Source organism: Rhipicephalus sanguineus, chromosome 11, assembly GCF_013339695.2.
Source record: "Rhipicephalus sanguineus isolate Rsan-2018 chromosome 11, BIME_Rsan_1.4, whole genome shotgun sequence".
NCBI classification, from domain to species: Eukaryota; Metazoa; Arthropoda; class Arachnida; order Ixodida; family Ixodidae; genus Rhipicephalus; species Rhipicephalus sanguineus.
In genome coordinates this window covers 86915867-86937978 of record NC_051186.1, presented here as the reverse complement: position 1 = coordinate 86937978, position 22112 = coordinate 86915867, and the positions used below count along the sequence as shown (strand labels likewise).

The window sequence follows — 22112 nt, the reverse complement described above, 5'->3', positions numbered from 1 at the left end:
CCACTCCCAGACCGCCAAGTCTTGCATTAGGATCGCTTTAGAAAATATTTAGAGCGCAGCTCTTACGCGCCTGTCCCTGCGCTGAGCGGCGTGGCCGTCGCCGTCAGTGGCGTAACCCATAGAGTTTCCTAAAATTACCTAGAGGGGACTCTGGCGCTGCGATCGTTCAGCCATCATGGGAATGATGGCTAGTGCACGGATTTGCCTAGTCTTCGTACTTGCGGGCTTCGAACGCACTTGTGGCTTTGTTTATTGCTGCGTTTTTGTTTTCTTTCGGATAAAAGAATGGATCGTTGTGAACATCGTGACCAGATTTGATTCGGTGAGCCTAAAGAAGTTAAACTGGTGAAGTGAAACTGCTGACTTTTACTGAACTTCGTTTTGCGACAAAGCGGATGCAGGCGACGTGGAGCCAAACGGAGCCGAAAGAACGAAGTTTAGACAAATCCGTGTACTACCCATCATTCCCATGCTGGCTGAAGCGCCGTGCGTTGCAGCTCCCATAGACACTAGTGCCAGAGTTCCCTCTAGTAAGTATTGTAGGAAACTCGATGGCGTAACTGATAGACAGAAAAAGTAACCGACAGACATGAAAAATTTGAACCCAGGCCCTCTGCGTGGGATTCGAGTATTCAACCCCAGAGCTATGCTGGAGCTTGAAACTCATTGCCAAGAAAACTCCATACAGGCGTCATGTCTGGCGAGGAATCGCGTTAACCTGTGTAATATAGCGAGACCCCAGAAGAGTAAGATAACAACTAGTCATCAAACAATTCTAATTGTACAACGGGTGTGTGGTTTGTGCTTCCCACCGACTGCAAAGCGCTCAGCCGTAATTCTTCATCGTCATCAGCCACATGCAGCATCAACAAAGTGCGCATAATACCTTACAGATGTGTAGCGGATACCTCGCTTATCCGCAGAAAGACGAACAATGGCGTAGTGGGTGCAATCCTATTTCGCAAAAATATATGGTTTATTGCGTAGTCGATACCGTGCGGAAAGCCAAAACTTCAAACACAGTTGGACTTGCCCCAACACGAAGCTACGCTCAGAATTCGCATTAGGCAGTATCGTAATCGTCAGTGAAGTTTTTTCTTCCTGGCCTTGAGCTTTCGAAGCACGGCTTAGGAACTACGCTTAGGAGCAAGCTGGTGTAGGTGACAGAAGCCAGCCCCTCCAATGGTTTGCAAACTGCCCTGCAAAACGTGAGGAAACCAGTCGAGGAGTGGCTTCCTCACATTGGAATCTTGACATTGGAATCTTGACATATACAGCAGACACCAGGAAATATCAACCGTACCACGGAGCCACTTTCCTCGGCCTATACTACGTATGCTCGCGACAAGTGTCTCCAAACCTTGCCGCAAGAAGGTTAAGAAAGCGCTCCGCATCTCGGGCATTGTCACCCCCGAAGAGCAATGCCGTCAGGCTTCGAAGCGTAGGGTATTTTAAAAACGCCAGGCCTGCGCGGAAAGCGCAGCATAGTACACAGCGAAAGCTGGAAGAGCGGCATTTCTAGAGCCCGTTGTAAACTCTCTTGGGGCTACTAATACAAGTACACTAGCAACGTACCCAATACGCTATAAATCACAATATTTGTGAAGTTGGGAAGCACCTACAACGCCATTATTCATCATTGTGCGCAGAAGCGAGGTTCCAGCCACACATCTGTAAGGCATTATGTGCACTTTGTTTACGTGATGACTGATGACGATGAAGAATTGTGGCTCAGCCCTTGTAATGGGTTGGAAGCTTTCAACGGCTCACCAGTTACGTAATTCGCATTATGTGACGCCCGGTCGCTATTTCACTCTCCCATCATGCAATATAACATACGTTGACGTGGGAATTAAACAGAGGCAGAGAGAGGAGGGAAGAACTTATTGAGACCCTGAGGAAATGGATGATGGGCTTATGGGCTTCCTTGGCAACCAATGCAAATGCACTTGCGAGGAAACCACTACGCTATAACTCATCAGAATTTTTGTGAAGTAGGGAAACAGCCACTATGCCATTTTTCGTCATTCAAAGGAGAGCCGTGGTACCCGCTAAAAACATGTAAGCCATTATGCGCTTTGTTGGTGCTGTGCCTGATGACGATGAATTATGGCGGATCCCTTTGTAATGGGTTGGAAGCATTCAACAACCTACTCGTTGCGCAATTCGCATTGTGTGACGCCTGGTTACAGAATTCGCGTTGTGTGGTTGTTATTTCACTCTTCTACCACACTGAATTACATATGCTAATGTGGTTCCTTCTGGACATGAAGCCTGTATAGCGTCTTCTTGCAAGGCATGGCTCTGATGTACAACACTGGGATCCCACGCAGAGGGCCCAGGTTCGAACCCCGTTCCATCCTGGAACTTTTTTCTTATTGCGTTTTTTTTTCTTATTTCGAGCGATAGTGGTTACGGACACCGGCGGCGGCGGCGGCGGACAACTACGGCGCCAAAAACGGCCGTTGAAATGATCTCATAACAGCTTTCACTGTAGAACAAACTTTGGTTGGAGTTTCTTACAGCGAAAGCTGTTATGAGATCATTTCAGCGGCCATTTTTGGGGGCGTAATTGTCCGCCACCGCCGCCGCCGGTGTCCGTAACCACTATCGCTCGAAATAAGAAAAAAACGAAATAAGAAAAACAATTCCAGGATGGAACGAGGTTCGAACCTGGGCCCTCTGCGTGGGAGCCCAGTATTCAACCTCTGAGCCACGCCTGTGCTTCAAACTGCTTTGCAAAAAGGTCCTATACAGGCTTCATGTCGGGAAGGAACCACATTAACATATCCAATATAGCGTGATAGAAGAGTAAAATAAGCACCAAGCGTCGCACAACGCGAATTCCGTAACCAGGCGTCACGCAATGCGAATAGCGCAACGAGTGGGTTGTTGAATGCTTCAAACCCATTACAAAGGGCTCCGCCATAATTCTTCATCGTAATCAGGCACAGCATCAACAAAGTGCGCATAATGCCTGATATGCGTTTAGCAGGTAAAACGGTTCTCCGTAGAATAACGAAAAATGGCATAGTGCCTGCTTCCCTACTTCTCAAAAATTACGATGATTTATAGCGTAGTGGGTTCCTCGCAAGTGCACTTGTATTGGTTGCCAAGGAAGCCCATAATCGCATGATCCATTTCCTCGGGGTCTCAGTAAAGTTCTTCGCTCCCCCCCCCCCCGCCTCTCGCCCCGACGTCAACGTATGTTATACAGCATTGCGGGAGAGGGAAATAGCGACCGGGCGTCACCCAGTACAAATTGCATAACTGGTGGGCCGTTTAAAGCTTCCAACCCATTACAAAGAGCTGAGCTAAAATTCTTCATCGTCATCAGTCGTCGCGTCAACAAAGTGCACGTAGTGCCATACAGACGTGTAGCTGTTGCCCCGCTTCTCCGCAGAATGAAGAATAATGGCTTACTAGAGACTTCCTAACTTCACAAATATTTTGATTTATGGTGTAGTGGGTACCTTGCTAGTGTACTTGTATTAGTAGCCCTACGAGAGCTTACAACGTGCTCTAGGAACGCCGCTCCTCCAGCTTTCGCTGTGACTGTGCTGCGGTTTCAGCGCAGGCCTGGCGTTTTTTTTAAATGCGAAGCATTTCTTAGCGAACCTCAGGCACTTTGGCCGTTTCTATCTACGTATCTATCTATCTATCTATCTATCTATCTAGCCGCCTACGTCTGGGCGCTCTCCTGGTCGTCTCCATAACTTCTAATGTACCAAAATTGGCATAGCAGGGGATCAGTGTATGGTCAACACGATTCACTGGTCATTACATGAATAACGCAAAATACCTGTCGCGTACGTCATGAAACCCTTTCTCTCAGTCAAGTGTGGCACATACCCGCATACCAGAGTTTATGTTATACGGGTATGTGCCACAGGTGACACAAAGTCTCAACCAACACAGTAAACGCGAACACACACATTGACACGCAAGGAAAGTGATAATAATAATAAATTGTAGGGGCTTTAATTTTGGCCATCTCGTATTCTTAAACGTGCACCGAGATCGCACAGTACACGGGCATCTAGCATTTTGCATCCATCGAAATGTGACCGCCGCGGCCGGGATCGAACCCGCGACCTACGGGTCAGCAGCCGAGCACCGTAACCGCTACACCACCGTGGCGGACACAAGGAAAGTGAGGAAGCTGAAAACAGAACACTCCTGGAAGACGCTCAACTACCATGCACTCGTTCACGTGGTCCGCAACGTGGACCACGTCGATTATGCAAAAGCCGGGGTCAATGCTTCCTACAATAAATCTGCCGAGAGAACAGGCCGCTCATCGTTATCGGTGACTTCAACATTGATTTATCAAGACCCAACAACGACTGGTCTTTATACTGCGTGAAAGACGGCTTGAATGTGGACAGGGCGTCAAAAGACCTCGCTGCCATGTGCAGGACAGGAGGCGTCATAGATCATTTCATCGTAAGAGGCATCCAGGATTTCCACCAGCTGTGCTATACCTCGCACTTCACTACACTTAGACCTCTCGTAGCCGCGATCACGAACGGATCCGATTAACAAGTCCGGTCGAGCTCCTGGTGCTCACTGATCACGGTGATGATGACCTTGTTCAAGAACTGTCAAGAACACCTTCTACAGATACACACCGGTTCGTGGAACATGCGTGCGTTCCCGTCATAACAGATAAGTATAAGCATAACAACTGTAACCCAACTGCAACTGTAAGTGTAACGTACGTGCAGTGCGCCTGCGTGTGCCACTTGGCTGTGTGTATACCTAGGGGAACTTTTCTGAATGAAGCTTAGTTGCAGGTGACGCCTGTCCTGTGCATTTGCGTTTCGTCTTTGTGCTGTTCGGATTCGCGCTATCCAGTATTGAAGAATATAAGCACTACATATCAGCTTACCGCGTCTGGTGATGGTAATACCCATGTTGCTGTTGGCATGGCTACGCAACTGTAAACAACTGGTTATATAATGCATGTGCGACTCATCAGCATATGAGTGTGCGTTACCACTTCGACATTTCTATAGCGTCATTCCTTAACGTTTCGCTCAATGTGAAAAATTACGCCACTGTCACCATCCCGCGCATGCTTCGCATAATATCGACTCCCACGGTACGTGGGATCTGCCGAATTCTTTTTCTCTCGCTAAACTAATGTTTTTGACGTGCGTGAATGACAGCGCTAGAAGCGCACTGCGAAGCGAAGAGGCCGTTTAATCGAATCTCGTTTGAAAAAGCAACAGCAGATGACGACCAGGAAACAATGTCGTTTGTCCTGTTTCGAGGCGCGTGCGTCCTGGACAACTGATTTAAATACATTACGGAAAAATAATAACCATTGTCGACGAAATTACCTGCCTATCATTGTGATAAAACAAGAATAGCCTATGAGGAACTGCGGCGAGTCGCAGCCACCTTTATTTGCGTTCGTTCCTTAGGTCTCATATACTCTCTGTGAATCGAGGCGCAAAAGAGCATGGAATTGTGGGTATGATTTACTTTCGAAAAGAGAGCACACAAATCGTAAGTGCGTTTTGTAGCTTAGCATAACGGCCATTCCTAAACTTTATTGTAAATATAGCCTTTTCAACCGGAGGAGAAAAGCTTTAGACATGGTTTCAAGAAAGAAGGCGATTCAAGCGTCACCTGTGTTCTTCGCTTTCCTCCTACTCCTCCCGACGGCGTCGCCACTTGGTGGATACAGAAAGGGGATGCGAGGCCAAAGGTTAAACATAAAGAAAGTAAGTCATAATTGATGTTGATACGCTCGCAAAGCCATACAGCTGTTTGAAAACTGAAAGTACTGACGTTTGAAATACACGCTGGAATGAGTTTCGGGTGTTGCCTAAATATTTTGTTTACTGATCGACGTTGCGACTAGCTGCACCATTCGTTGATGGTGAACGTTCTCACTTGTAATTATAAGAAAAGTTGTAAGTTTGACTGCTCAAATAAGTTACAAACATAAATTTTGAGCATTTAGATGCTGAACTGCGCTACGGTTCGAGGTGTAGGGGGGGAGGGGGTGGCGGCGTATTATTTTTGACGGCCCGGTAGTTTTTGACTACGCGCCTCAATATGAGTACAAGAGAGCGTTTATACGCTTCGGTCGCATCTAATGTGCACTGTAAATGTTGTACTGCATTTTGAGGCCCCTCAGTATATTACTCTGTGTAGCTCATCATCAAGCGCTAGCACTTTCTACGCATCAGTACCTTAAAGTAGCATTGAGCGAGTCTTACCGTATAGTAAAAATTAAATTGTGTTATTTCCTTTCACTGTGGTGGCAGTGAGACGCACTTATGGCTCTTGCAAGGTCAAACATTTGTTGAGAACGTGTTGCTAGATCACAAGAATACTTTTCTCGCAGAAAGAGCTATTATAAACAGGTTATATCTACGAACTACGCGTTCAATTGTGTTAACGAAGCTCCTTGAAATGACCTGTATGAGGGGGTTGATTTACACTTCAAAAACCTAGGTTAAAGGACGTCAATCGCTGTCAGGCACTCTCCAGACTCTTCATCTTCGCCTTCTTCTGCACCTCTTTGATAATGTCTCTCTTTCCCACTACGGTTGCCCAGGTGGCAAAGAAGAGTCATCCTGGTGACTCAGGACGAAGAAACCACAAGGCGATCGCAGTAGGGCTTTAAGCGGCTGACAATGACTGTTTGACGAGCACGGCAGCATATGTCAGTGAGAGGTGTCGCTGGCTCGACGACGTATTCGGCCGGCTTAGTGCATTCAAAGGTTCGGTATGGACTGTTATACTTGGGTGCAAACGTTCGGGAGAGGCCGGGGAACTGGCACGGGATAGAAATCCACACAAACGAGCCAACAGCGAAGGTGTGAGGAGGCTTGTCCTGGTCAAGTGATTCTTTTTAAAGACATTGTTCGACGGATGTCAATAAATGTGCTACTTGGCGGCATTCTTAGGCACATTGAACGAGTTCGGAGGCTAAATGTTATTCGGAAGCATCCGGGCGGTGGTGGTCGTGATTGACGTTGTGGTAACGTACCGAAGCAAGCAGGAAAGTTTTGTATCTGTCACTGAAACCACAGCACCATTGTCCGCAAGCGCAAAGGTTGCGAAAGCCATCTGCAAAACCTTCGATGAGTTTTGCCGGAGAAACGCGACGACCTGATTTCTTTGACAAAGACGCAGTTCGTCCGCCGGGAATTGCGGCATCTGGTTTTCTGGGTCCGGCTAGCGTCGGCGGCGCATAGGTGACAGGAAGCGACGTCGAGGCGATGGAGATTGGCCTCTAGCTGAGGGCAGGCGTTCGGCTGAAAAAAACTTGTAGGACACTTGTGCCTCGCCTTAAAGAGTAGAACTGGGCCCCGCGCCCACCGCCTCATCATTCGTTTTTTTTTCCGAAACACTTACAAGCCATTCAAGCAATGACGTCGCAAACATTAAAGAAAAAGCGTTAATGGCGTGGCAAAGTGCTAGAACACTGTGCTGCCACACAGAAGTCCTGGGTTCAATTCTCATTTGAGCCGAAGATATTTTTTGTTTATTTTATTTACACCTTTCTCAATTCCTTGCTCACGGTCTACGCTGAATTTTCGTTCACAACCAGTGACGCACACGCCGACACCAGAATTTCCGTGAAACGAGGTCTTAACGTCCTTCCTTTAAAATTCTTGTAGCCATGCTGTGCCACGAAAGCATCGAGGTTCATACGGAGATGATCGCATGGTATCTTTTCGGACGGGAGGGCGGCGGCAACAGAAACATGCCACGTGTACTGCATAACCGCAAGAATAACATAGGGCGGTCGTCTGTAGTGCACCACGCATTAGGAAACGTGGCCACTGGTCTGCCTAACGGAACTGGTGGTGGCCGAAGAGGCGCCGGCGAGGAAGAATACGTTGGTTGACGAGGCACTCTAGCAGCGACGACCTCCTTGTACATCAGGGTGCACCATCTAGAGGTGGTGAACGAGCGAAAGCGTCAGTTACCTGTTCTTGTATAACTTGTCGCATCGCTGGGGCCAGATGGTTCGGGCGTGCTGCATAAAATGGCTAACTGCCGGGCGACCTCCTCACGCACTAACTACTTCATCTGAGCTACCATGGTCGCCAAGAGTCAAGGCCGCGATCGAGTCCTGCTGTTCCCGACGGCATCAACTTTGGGCGCGTTGCTTGCACAACTCGTCGAAACTCTGGCACAAACTGGCTACTTCGGCTACAGTTTATGAATCTTTGGCTAACGGCATTTGAAATGCATCCACGACTATTCCCTTGAGGATCTGCCTGACGTTGTCGGATTAGTGCATTGATGGGTTCAAACGCCTGCATGATGCCTCCAATATAGCTGGTGAAGTTCTCTCCCGGTTGTTGAGCGCGCTCACAAACTTGTTCTGCGCGGAGCTTTGGTACGGCGGCGTGGCCACAGTCTTCCGATGAGACCATCTTGAAGGACGGTCTCTTCGGAAGCAAAGCAGACGCTTACATAAACCAAGCAAACGCTTACATAAGTCATCGCAGCCGCATCGACCCCCTTGCTTGCTGCGCTCACCTTCTGGTAAGTAGCCAGCCTGTCCTCAATGTCTAGTTTACGAAATGGCGCCAAAAAGTAAGAGAAAAACACGAAGGAGCGCACAAAACACAATCGCTTGTGTTTCGTGTGCTCCTTCATGTTTTTGTGTTAATATGTGGCGCCGTTTCGTAAATATGAATCCTTAACAACTAGCCCAATTGCCAGTCTCACTAAACTGAAGTTATCGGTCGTCAGTGACGCTGAATATCGGTGAGTGACACTGTAGCAGCACACCAGGACATGCAGGGGCAGGAATCTCGGAGGTACCTTGCATGGTGGATTCTTGTGGAATTGCTGACGCTGGAGTTAAGGCACAGCTTCGTAGTTCGAGGTTCGAAGACTAACCTGCACTTTCACAAAATTACAGGGGGTTTAATTACGGGACCAAAAGCCCAGGTTCAAAGGCGTCGATCGACGCGGAGATTGTCACGCGACTTACATCGGCGAAACGGGCTGAAAACCAGCAACGAGATTCAACGAACACAAAGCAGTCGTTGCCAAGACCACCCACAGCAACGCGTGCTAAGGGAACTTGTCGAACACTGCTGGATGACAGGGCGCAGTTTCGAACTGGGTAATGCGAAGACGCTGACCCGTGAGCAGAAGTGGGAAAAAAGGAACTCCTGGAATCGTGGTTAATTCGTTAGGACGCATCTGACTTGCAGCACCAACACCGGCCCTCTACCGGACGTTAACAAGGACGTATGTAAATATTGAACCTTGTCGACCTTTTCTCCTTTCTTATATTGCATACTGAAGATGCCACCTGCACAGAAACTAAGAAAATAAAAGCGCCGTTTGGCTCTCTTCTCTGAAATATGCGACTCTCCTTAAAGAGACACGTGAACTCTTTTTGGACAGCATTATACTCTTTTAGGAGAGTCGTGGCGTTCAAACTAGAGTTAACATGTATTTAAAAAAAAAAGAGCCGTACCTGACCAGCGAGGGACCACCGAAAAGAGTAACGAATGCTATTTGTTTTTCTCAGAGCGCAGGTGGCAAAACGTCTTTACCATTTGGCTAGTAATTGTTATGTCAAGTCGGAGTCAACCTTTTCTTCTTCAATCCAAAAGAAGTCGTCCGCAGCCCAGTAATGCGTTTGATGAGGTGCCTGTGGGTGTGACAGCGGCCTCAATAAACGTGATGGAGGAAAATCGGGCGGAAGAGAAGGTGACATCGGTGCTACACATAGGGACAGCCCGTTTCACGGACGTCATCTCGTAGTAAAATGCAGGAGCCAATAACTGCCGCGGAAAGTGTTTCGTGACCTTGCCCTTTTCCGGGATGCAGCCGGGGCCCACCGGGTAGGGCCAATGTGCGGAATTTCGCGACCAAGTAGTGCTATAGTATTGAAGTATCGATACAGTTGAAGGAAATTAAATCGTCTTATTAGATGCGAAGCAGCTTTTCGTCGGGGCTGTGTCCAGCAGTGGTGGTGGCGTCCGCGCTCCGCTGAGCATGCACCGACTCTCTCTCCCACTCGCCCACTTTACGCAGGTGTTCGGTCGCCTTCTCTGCTCTCCTTCCCCCGCGCTGCAGCCGCGGCGCAGCCTCTCCTCCCACGTGACTGCAGCCGCACCGCAGACACATAAAGCCTGTAACCCACTCTCTCCTCTCCCTCCCCAATTTCATGTCTCTATAGGCGCGTGCGTTCGGTTGGCTTCCGTCATTCTCGCTTCGCTCCCGTTCAGATAAGTTGTAACGTCAACGTCGGCGCCACTTGTTCACTCGGCGCCAACGGAAAGCAACGCACAAACATAACGTAATGATATCACAAACACTAAATACAAACCTCACACACGAACGGAAACGCCGAGTGATCGTAACGTAAACATGATGTGCGCCCCTAATGCTGCTTCGCATCCCCTCATGGTTCCATTGAGTGGGAGATGGTGTAATTTTTTAATTATATTTGTGACTTTTCAGCTCGCAGAAAAATTAATAAGCCGGAAAATAACTCTCAGGGAATGTAATACGGCGGCAATGCGCTGAATTTTTTTCTTTTAATTAAGTGATTTACCGTGATAATAATGGGATTCACCTGCGATGTAGCGGCGTGCGTTGTCTGTCTACGGGGCTGAAGTTCTATAAATAGTTATGCTTCATCTCATGCAAAACAACGTATATATAGGAAACGCGGGAAACTGAGGAAAATGGCGGAAAAGCAGAAAAAAAAAGCTTCCTTTCATTGTGCAAGTCGAAGAGGTTTTGCAGTCCACACAATGCTGGTTGAAAATACGCAGGAAAAATGTCCGGTGACATATACAAGCAAATGCAACGCATTGTCTTTCTTCTTTCAGTAGCGTCTTTAGCTGTGCTGCGTGCATACGGCGTACAACTGTGGTTTCCGCGATGAGGATGCTTGGCTGGCCTTAAAAGGGCAAATGCGCGCGTGCACACATGCGCCGAACACAATAGGCGCACTTATGCACGCGCCGTTAAAGAAGTCCGCCGAATGGCACAGAAGTTTTTGCCTGGGGCCGACTGGGACTCGGCTTCAACTTCATTCTGCTCACTGCAGGACTCATTAGGGCTCTTTAAAATTTTTACTGGTGCAGCCTTATGGGAACACAGGCTGACACGAATTACACTGAGCAAAATTCGACGAGACTTGGGCTCAGTATATACAATTTGGCTCCGAAGATTCGATTGGAGTCGGGCCTGTCCCCATTTACTACGGGCTTCGATTCACTCAGCCTTTGTTCCCTGACTTCACGCATATTAGGCAGTTTTAGAATAGCGTACGCTAAGTTAGCGTCAGCGTTTGCGGCCCGCTATTTCCGTCACTTAACGGGAGCCCGCAAGCGGATAGCGTACGACGCATGCGCAGTTGCGCGAAAAGCCATCGCAAAGCTTTGCGTACGCTATTCTAAAACTGCCTATTATGAAAGACGATCAATGTGGACTAATGTTTAGCATACGCACATAGATTATGGATGGTTGACGTTTGAGAAAGGTATGCAAAAGAGTTAATATACACAAGAAGTTTTTATCTACGTTGCTTTGCTAAGGTACGAAATGTCAATGGTGGAATTTGGTAATTGTGGATAAACTTCGCACTATTGGTCACTAAATAATGTGAAACTTTATTCAAATTCCGCAGTTTTGGGAAGTTTGTGCAAGCTATGCCGCAGCGTGGGTCTCCACAATAGAAACGACTATGTTTGATTACAAAACATGCAAACACGTGTCCAAGAACGCATTCAAGCAAGGATAAGCACGCAAATGCTTTTTGAACATGGAATCCGTGAAATTGTGCTCACTGCGGCCAAACATTTACCTCACGACCTCCTGTTTAGCACGCATTGACGTAGGAACCAACACGTATGCAGGCGATACGATAATCTTTATTGGTGGGTTTGTGCATGCGCGAACGCATGCTTTGCTTCAGTTGTGCGCACGTTCGTATTAGCAGGTCAGTCCCGGGTACTTTCCTTCTGGCACATTGCAGCATAAAGGCGTACGTTGCAGACATAAGTAAAGGCGACTAAATCTGTGCTAAAAATTGAACCTACACGTAACGCTACATTTAAGCTGAGGATGCCACGATACCGGTGTCAAAACAGTGCTAACAAAGATATTGCGATAATGAGTAGATAAGTGAGCAATGAGTGGATGATAATTCCGATTACGATGCGTTGGTACTGCGGCCGCCACTGGATGCCGCCACATGCCTTTGCTGCGCTAGCACAAACTGCAAATTTGCGAAAACTGTGAATAACAGAAAAGGGAGAAAAAATACTCGAGGCGATGTCACTCGCTGATGTGCAATTGTGACCCCCTTCCCGTTTATGTGAGTCTCAGAGCACGTAAGCCGCAGCTACAACCTGTGCCGCAACCTCCAACGGCCAACGCATTACGTTCGGAGAGCAGAAAAGACGCACATGCTTTCAAAGCGGCCGCGGATGTCGTGTGGCCCTTATAAACACCACTGCGCAACCGCGGAGAGTCGGCGCAGAATATACCGCAATATACGTCAGCTTCCACAGGTGGTCTACATGACGAAGACTTACAAGCCCTCGCTGTGCTTGTGTCTCTGATAAGCATCATTAACAACTCCATCAACTCGCAGGCGCACTGCAAGTTCTGGATTCTGTGGAACGAGTCGTTACAAGACTTCGTTAGCATAGTGCATTCTAGACGACTTTAGTACAACCGAGGAGGGACCAGTCTCTAAAATACTGCTCGGTTATGACAGCCTGAGTGTACGCGCGTTTCACTTATTCTCTTTCCTTGCTGCTTTCTTATTCCTCTTCCTCCTCCTACATTTAGGGTAACAGATCCAGTACAGGCTCGTTAACCACCCATTCCGTTGCCTTTACATTTGTCTCCTTTGCAGAGCGCTAGTCGGGACGGAAGGGAAGTGGAAGCGCTCGGAACTTGTGATAAGCTATCTATACCTTAGAGGGTAATTCTTTGAGGCAAGTTGGTGGTTAACGTTGACGACTTACAGCGCAGAAAAAAATTCTCCGACGATTACAATACTGCCTAATGGGAATTTAGAGTGCGGCTTCGTGTTGCGGCAAGGCCAACTGTGTTTGATGTTTTGGCTTTCCGCAGAGTGTGGACTACGCCGTAAATCATAATTTTTGTGAAGTAGGACAGTACCCACTACGCCATTATTCGTCCTTCTGCGGATAAGCGAAGTACCCGCTATACATCTGTAAGAAGATGAAAACGGAAAGACAGAGAGCATTTTATTGATGCTGCATGTGGCTCATGACAATGAAATATGGCTGAGCAGTTTGCAGTGGGTGGGAATCAATAAACTACACACTCGTTGTGCAGTTAGCATTGTGTCATAACTGGTTACCATTTTACTGTTCTGCCACGCTTATTACACAAGTTAACGCGATTCCTTGCCCAGCATGACGCCTCTATTGGGTCTTTCTGCAACTGAGTTTCAAGCGCCAAAAATGGCTATTTGCTAGTATACTCAATTGCCACGCAGACGGCCCGCGTTCGAATCTAACTCGATCCTGGGTATTTTTTTCTCATTTTATTTTTTCATGTCTATCGGTTACGTTTTCATGATTATCGGTTAGGGCACCGACGGCAACGGCGACGCCGCTCAACTCAGGAACGGGCGCATAAGAGCTGCGCGCTGAAAACATGGACAAAAGAAGAATGACGGCAACAGACAAATTGCTGACCGTCCTCGTTTTTTCTGTGCTCTCAGCCTTTGAATGTACCTCTGATTATACGCGACGTATTAAAAAACATTGCTAGAAGAAATTTATTAGACAATAGTAATCCCGTAGTGAGGTCATTCGATGATTGCTTCGAAATGTGCTGAGGGGTTTCAACTAAAGTAGTGATCTGTTTGGCATATAACTGATATCGTGAGAGTCATTTCGGAAGCTCACCGCTTATACTCGAATTTTACTCAGGGCGCTAATGTGACCTTTTACATTGCAGTTCTACAACACGAGCGAACCCATTTGGACCTTTTACTCAACCGAGCATTCTAAGATTGAGTGCAAGGTGGACATGATGCTCGATATGAATACAACTTACGTGAAGTTTGAAACAGCTTTTTCTGCAAAAGGAGGTGCGAGGTAAAATTAATGATCACTCGTTACGGACACGTCCAAGAATAGCGACTGATGCTTGTTTCGCAGGATAAACGTGACGAATCTCGGGAAGTTCGAGAAGTGGAAGGCCGAGAAGGAGTACCACAGGGGCACATTTAATGCTATGATTCTTTCAAACCCAGGTAAGCTTGGAAACTCGGCTGCGTCTGATGTTTTAGCGAGATAACTAAGTCTGCCGAGCTCCGAATCTACGTGAAAAACTCATGCCTAACTCATTCTTTTGAATAGAATAATGTTGGCTCAATTACTCCATTTTTTGTTTTACTTTTCGTAACGGTTTTCTTAAGTTTCAGCTCGAAGAAAGAAAGCAATCACCAAAGGTTGGCAATTATGACATGTTCCGAATTCTTAAGTCTTTTTTGAAGGCCACGGTTTGACCGTTGGTCGTTACACTTATAAAGAAACCCTGAATTTATATCTTGAAAAGCCTTGCGTGCCTTATTTGATACCAAGGGTATCAAGGGTTTTGTATATTTCCGGATTTATGTTTTTGTATAATGAACCAAATGATTATGTTTTTCTTGCCATAGCAATATGTGTGCAAAAGTTAATTTTCCTTTCACGATTCAGCTTTGACGGTTACGCCTCGCTACTTCAGTACACTGGTTGCTACTCCGATAATGGAAGGAAAGAACACGTAGTAACTCCTGAGACTTAACCTTGTGGTTTTGCACCCTTATAAGCACAAAATTGAGGCGCGCAAGGAAGCATGTATTTGTGGGAGAGAATAAATCAGTTGCACAGTAGTGGCGCCATTTCAGGAGGCATTCAGAGTCGGGAATAATATGCACATATCGCATTGTCGTACTGAAGTCACCGTTGTCATTCCAATGAAACAAACTTGAAAAGTGCGTGAGAGTGGTGTAATTACATCAGTTGTAGAATCCGCCCAGTGTGTACCCGGCCAAGGCCGAAGAAGCTTCTATGAAGCTTTTTCTGAATCGAAGCAGTTCGCAGACGCCTTTTCCATCTCTGACATCTTAATCGTCGCTGGGTCCACTTATTTAAGCAACGAACGAAATTGCGGACAAGTGACATTACGGATGATTAAGCATTGAACTGGATTCCCTCTTGGAAAAATAGATGAAATTGTAACAATAGGAAAATAGAAATTGGTCTACAACACCGCATGTTCCTGAAAATTAGCAACAAGAAAATCTATCCAAGAAAGCGCTGTATAATAAATACAGGGTGTTTTTTTTAGAGAATACATATTGTTTATAAAACTCCTACGACGGTAAGCCCCTTGCCGTTTTCACATATGAACTCTATGTTGAGGCGGAAAGACTTTGCCGCGCATAAAACGACACTGTTACCACTAAATAACAAAAACTTGTTAATTAACATTTTAATTATTGGCTTGAGGGCAGGCGTTTATATTAGAAAGTTGTAGTGCGTGCCAATTCATGGCCTACCCATTTTTTTAGAAATCACGAGTGTTGCACGTAGTTCGAGATATTTATCGTCGAATTTCGATGGCGAAATCGAAACTGATCGCGCCGGCGCGCGCAAAGTGCGGCGGAACGCCGGCATGACACGTGGACAGGGAAGTGACGAACTTAGAATGAAGGCGCGCAGAAGCAGAATCTGGCCAGAAAAATCGGCACGCATTCTGAAATACACTAGTAGACAGCTTAATGTTTGTGTGCGATTGGTAGTGCTTATGTGTTTCTTTCTTGAACTATAAAGAGGCGCGAATAAATATTGCGGGTGTCTGCAAGAAGCGCCGAAGTGGCAGCCGCCGAGTTTTATACCTGCAAGACAAATAAAAGGTTGGTGCCATGGTTTTCTTGTGCACATTTCGAAGGAAACGGATAAGCACCAAACACTACGTCGAAAATAGGGCGATGTGCGGGCACAAGTGAGATGACTTGCAGCTTTTCACGAAAACATACGGCTGCGACGCGCGTTCATACAAGTTTCGTCGCTCCCTTGTTACTCGTAGTTTCTGTCTGACGTAGCAGAACGGTCGCGCTTCGTGCTCGCTTTGCGCGATCACTTTGGATTTCGCCCTCGACATGCGATGAATAGTATCTCAAACTACGTGCCGTTTTTGCGATGTGTAAAACATAGGTATGTCATAAATTGGTAGGCACTACAACTTTCTAGTATAAACACCTGCCCTCAAGTCAATATTTAAAAAGTTAATAAACGCGTTTTTGTTAATCAGTGGTAACAGTGTCATTTTAACTGCGGCAAAGTTTTTCCACCGCGATGTGGAGTGCGTGTGTGAAAACGACAACAGCCTTACTGTCATAAGAATTTTGTAAAAATCTGTATTGCCTAAAAAACACCCTCTATAAATGACGCCTAAAAGTCGTCTGATCTGGTATTGCCTCATGGTTCTACAACCAATAGATCGATAAATCGGAGTATCAGTCAATCACGGATCACACATGAAATTGATCAATCGATCGCATTTCGCTTCGGCACGAGCAGCTCGAATTGTAATTGAACTTGAAAGGAAAAGCATGTCAAAAATAGTCAGTACTCGATGTTCCACCAGCACATGCAGCTTCTAAAGACAAGATATTGATTCCAGTGCAATGAGAAAACTTGCTTTATGTAGCCATATGTTTGCCCAAAGCTGAAGCTTTATTGATGGCAAGCCAACATTAACTACTCTGGTATAACTAAAAGCAATGTGTTCTTTTTGCAGATCGTCCGCCTTACGGATTCGAAAAACTTTTGTTCCAGACGTTGGACAACAGCTGCGGTGTTTTTTTGCTGGGCGTAAACGATGTCCCTTGTACGTATTACCATGCTATTCGCGCTCTCCATGTGAACTTGGAGATGTCCATGAAAATGTTGTTCGTATTGAATGCGGATGAGTGAAAGGTAAACGGGGCATAAGTAGCGCAAAATGGTATTTTATGAAATATCTCGGGAATGAATTCAGATGTTTAATAATAAGCACAAAATTTCTCACGATACTTGCCCTGGTCTAAATGACACTATATGCTCAGAACCGAGGGAGAAAAGTTTTAAAAAGAGGGGAGGGGAAAAGCAAAAAGGAGTGAGGACTGACAAGTATATTTGACGAGCGTGCAGTCTAACTTGTGTTCCCTTGCACACAACGATTATAGTCCGGTAAGCAGGGCGAGGCACCTTTTACGCGAAACCATCATGACGGTGCCCAAATTGCATGCTTGATGATCTGCAGGTGAGCAAGTGTTATATATTGATATCACTGCACCTGAAGGATAATGAATGACCATAAAGGAACCAGGTACGAAACTGTGTTCCTTTCTAACTCCAGACACAAAGGCAGAATGTCTACACTCTAAGAAAAAAAGAGTATGCGTGACTCCTTTCGGGTAGTTCTGACTTGCCACGTATATGAATCTCGTTAAAGAGGCACGTTAACTCTCTCGTGGGTCACACGACTCTCACAAGAGAGTATGATGACCCCCCAAAAGAGAATGGACGTGCCTCTTTAACGAGAGTCACATACGTTGTAAGTCAGGACTACCCGAAAGGAGTCAAAGGAATCTTTCTTTCTCAGAGTGTAGTTGATGGACAGAGACTCAGAATAGCGCCCACGACAAGATCGGATATTCGTGGAGTACACGTGGCGGAATGTACGGTGTACTCTACATCTGATCTGCTGTTTCCCGCTTGTCACTGCGCGGTGTGCTTGTGAAAAAATCACAGCATATCCACGGAGTGAATGATGATGAGTGGGCGAAGCTGCGGAGGTTCATCGGTAAACCGTGAATCTTCCGTGAATTCTGCCCAGTACATCATCAGCGACGTGAGATCGGGCGCGTTTATACTAAAGGTTCGATGAGTTATGACGACTTGCAGCTCACTTTAATTTTACATGTACGCTGTGAATTTTCATTGTTTAGAAAACCATTGCTTTAGAAAACATCTGGCGTCTTTCGTTAAGCAGCTGGCGTCTTTTCGTTTTGCTTTAGAAACATCTGGCGTTCTTTCGTTTTGCTTTTAGAAAACATCTGGCGTCTTTCGTTGGTTTATTTCATCAATCAACGGCGTTTTGAACAAAATTTTTACTGTTTAATCACGCACAGGAGAAATCTCACCAGGCACTACCTTGGAGGTAAACAATGGCTGCTAATGGGAATGAGAGACAGAAGAAGTCGGCTTTTAGCTAACACTTACACTTCTACTTCTACTAACGTTTCCTACTGGAACATGCCAATGGCTGCTAATGGGGAATGAGAGACAGAAGAATTCGGCTTTTAGTTAACGCGCACGCTGCGAATTTTTTATTGTTCAACAACGCACAGGAAAAATCTCCCACCGGCACCACCTTGGAGGTTAAGATCTGGTACTAGCGTTACGACTGGTTACGCACTACTGCGACTACGAGGGACGAACGGGTGCTGCTTTAAGGAGCTTCGCCCCTAAAAAGGACCTGTCCCGATATTCCATATTGGTGTATAAATGGGTCCCTAAGTGTTGCCATAACGCAGTGCCACGTGGCCTACCGGACCAACATGACTTATGCCTCTTTTTCTTGCAATTTCGTTTGATGTTGTCTTGGACGTAAACTGTATGCGTTTAAAACATTTCGTTAAGGCGCAAAAAAATTCCTCTTGTAATACCATCCTTTAGTTGAAAGGCGTCATACGTGTTCATACCGTAACACAGCCGCCTACTGCGTTTATGACTACGCCATTCAAAAGGTTCCCACTGGGCTGTATACGAAGTGTCAGTTAAGCTGAATGTGCCGCATGGCATTCAGTTATTTGCTTTTCAGTTACGGCAGGACGCTGCTACCACTGCCAAGAGAAGGGGCCACGTGTAGATGTCCCTATTCTGCAAATGTCTCCATATATACATTGAAATCCAAGAAATTTTTCAAATTATTCCCTCGGTGAAATGACAAATGAGAATTTTAAAGGTTGCGTTGCTATGCATACAGGACGTTAGCTTCAGTCTCAGCTTCCACTTGTTTTTTTTTTACTTGAATGACAATCGCAAGCGATAGTCCTTCGCGGTTGCTTCACATGACGTGTTGCCAAAAAACCAATTTGCTTCTTTGTCGCTGTTTAGGCCTTGGCATATTCGTCATGCGAGCCAGAGCATTTGGCTAAACTGGAATTAGTACAAGCTGCAAGCAACACAAATGCTCCGTTTACGCCTTGAATACCTCTTTATTTATGCGCTTCTCCTGATCTATTTTCTGCTGGTGGCCAAATGTACGCAGGTGAAATAACGCTCTGTACACCGCATGATTTATCAAAACTTATCTAAGTAAGTGGTAAGCGCGAGATCGGGTTTCCCTCGAGGTCATGGGCTTGACGACATTCGCTTTAATTTGTAGAGGCTTTTTGCGCCATGCGGTGGTCTCGTGCGGAACAAAGACTAGGAGGATATCATTGAAAATGGAGGTGTTAAGAAACACATAGCCACGGGACTGAAGTTGATGGACGTCACTTTAAGAGAACGGGAGATTACACAGTAAATCAGGACGCAAACAGGCGCAGCAGATGTTGTGCTTGACACTGGAGTAAAAAAAAATGCTGACCTGGGCAGGCCACGCAAAGCCAAATGATCGATACGATAAGACGTGGACAGCTAGGGCAACGCATTGGATACCAAAGGATTGGAAACGCCGCCGAGGAGGGTAAATGGCTGGGCGGGATGACGAGATGAAGAAACTTGCTGGCATAAAATAGTAAAAATCGCGCATAACAGGGTCAGCTGGGTCTGTATTCTGTAACGGTTCTGTTTCCAAAGCGCTCGCTTTGGCAACATGCGATTGGGTGACGCCGTCGCCACGGGGACGTGGCGGGTGTGTGACGATGGGGACAGCCAATCGTGTGTCGGCAAAGCGAGCTCTTCCGAAACCAAATCGTTAATAATAATATCTGGGGTTTTACGTCCCAAAACCACGATATGATTATGAGAGACGCCGTAGTGGAGGGCTCCGGAAATTTCGACCATCTGGTGTTCTTTAACGTGCACCTAAATCTAAGTACACGGGCCTCTACCATTTCGCCTCCATCGAAATGGGACCGCCGCGGCCGGGATCGAACCCGCGACCTTCGGGTCAGCAGCCGAGCACCGTAACCGCTATACCACCGCGGCGGACAACCAAATCGTTACCGAACGTGGCTCCTGGGGATAACTGTGAGTCGCCTTCGTCCTGTAGGCGACATAAAATATGCTCCGGCCGATGATGATGATGATGAGTGGTCCGGTATTCCCTACTCATGTCCGTGAATAAAGCAGTTTCCTATAATACTTACTAGAGGGAACTCCGGCGCTACTATCTATGGGAGTTGCAACGCATGGCGCTTCAGCCAGCATGGGAATGATGGGTAGTACACGGACTTGTCTAAACTTTGTTCTTTCGGCTCCGGTTGGCTCCACGTCGCCTGCATCCTCTTTGTCGCAAAACGAAGTTCAGCAAAAGTCAGCAGTTCCACTTCACCACTTTAACTTTTTTTTAGGCTCACCAATTCAAAAGTGGTCATGAAGTTCACAACGGTCTTTTCTTTTATCTGAGACAATCGCCAAAACACAGCAATAAACAAAGTCACAAGAAGCCACAAGCGCGACGATTAGGCATATCGGTGTACTACCCATCATTCCCATGGTGGCTGAACCATCGCAGCACCAGAGTCTCCTCTAGGTAATCTTAGGAAACTCTATGAAACACAAGATGCACGAACAAGGCCTGCCTTTTTTGGAGAGACAGCGAACTTCATGAGGGGGCGCGTGAAAATATCTGAAATAAATTACTAAAACTTTCTTTTGCGGTCCAGATGACACATGCGTATATTTGTTTTTATTTTGCAGATCAGTGGTACGAAATGCGTGTGAAGAACTCGACCGTGCGGAGACCACACTGGGCGTGTGTGATGAACTTCGCGGACGAGACTTATAGAAAAGGCCGGGAAAGAGAAGTCTACTGGAATAGATGTCAGAAAATGTTTAATGCCAAACCTGAAGGAGGCAAATGGCGCTGGCAGGAATAGTTTTGCACCGAATTTCACCACTAAGCTCACCGTCGCTTACACACAGGCCGTCCATAACGATGCATTGTGAAGTGATAGTTCAGTGGACTTCCATGTCTTGATTTAATCGAAGGAGGATGATACAGACATCGAATTCCGGTGTTTAGAATGCTTGTAATGAAGTTAGTAAGTTTGGAAATGTAGATTTGTTAACTTACTGTCGTTTCCGGCTGCGCGCCAGCGATAACAGCTCATACTGCATCGGCTATGTAAAAGCGTGCTCAATAAACATATAAAACCTGTGCTTGGAATGCCGTAGTCGCGCTCTATCTACCCTCTCTCCAACAGCACAGAGAAATAGAATTGCGGCTCTCTGCGAACTTGTCCAGATTATTTGGTCCCACGTCTACACGGACGAGCGTAACAGAAACAACAGTATTTTCCTAGTGTTTTTGATAGTGCGAAGTGGTACGTGGAAAACTGACATAAAACTAAGAGCAGACCGATTACGCAGCATTTCAAAATTGAAACGCAATTTGCCTCGGAGGTGTTCCACTTAGCGTGCATTCAGAATTTCTAGCGGCCAGTCAATAAATAGTGTAATTTAGTATGTTTCTGACTATGTCGACACGGTTCGAACGCCGCCCGCAGATGAAATTTCTGAGCCTCCTGCGTGCTGCACATTATTCAGCGGCTGCAGTGCACCGACATGCTTTCAACTTATCCAAATGATAACTACGTAAAAAGTTTGAGGCGAGTGCGGAACATGTGTACAGGACGAAAAGGTGTGTCTTAGCAGCCCTCTCCGATACTGACGTTGCTGCATATTAAAATCCCGCACACACGTACATAAGGTTTCTCCTTTCCTTTGTACTGTGGCCTTCACAGCTCGGGCTATTGAGCAACGCGAAAATTCTACGCCCTTTTTAACTCAAGAGCTTTAAGGAGCTCGTTTCGCGAAAATTCCGGCGTTGGTCTCGACGTCGGAGTCGTTGCTTGTGAGCGAAAAATCAGCGTTGTCCGTGTGCGAAAAATTCCAGACAGATGCAAA

General features: G+C 46.4%; 1 protein-coding gene across 1 annotated transcript; it reads left to right on the top strand.

Annotated features, from left to right (window-relative positions):
- Positions 1 to 5394: 5394 nt before the first annotated feature.
- On the top strand, positions 5395 to 21441 carry LOC119373673 (uncharacterized). Its single transcript, XM_037643735.2, has 5 exons — positions 5395 to 5732; positions 13954 to 14093; positions 14157 to 14251; positions 16789 to 16878; positions 20904 to 21441. Exons 1-5 carry the CDS (start codon positions 5604 to 5606, stop codon positions 21080 to 21082), a joined length of 633 nt encoding a protein of 210 aa, XP_037499663.1. The 5' UTR covers positions 5395 to 5603; the 3' UTR covers positions 21083 to 21441.
- The last annotated feature ends 671 nt before the right edge of the window (positions 21442 to 22112 follow it).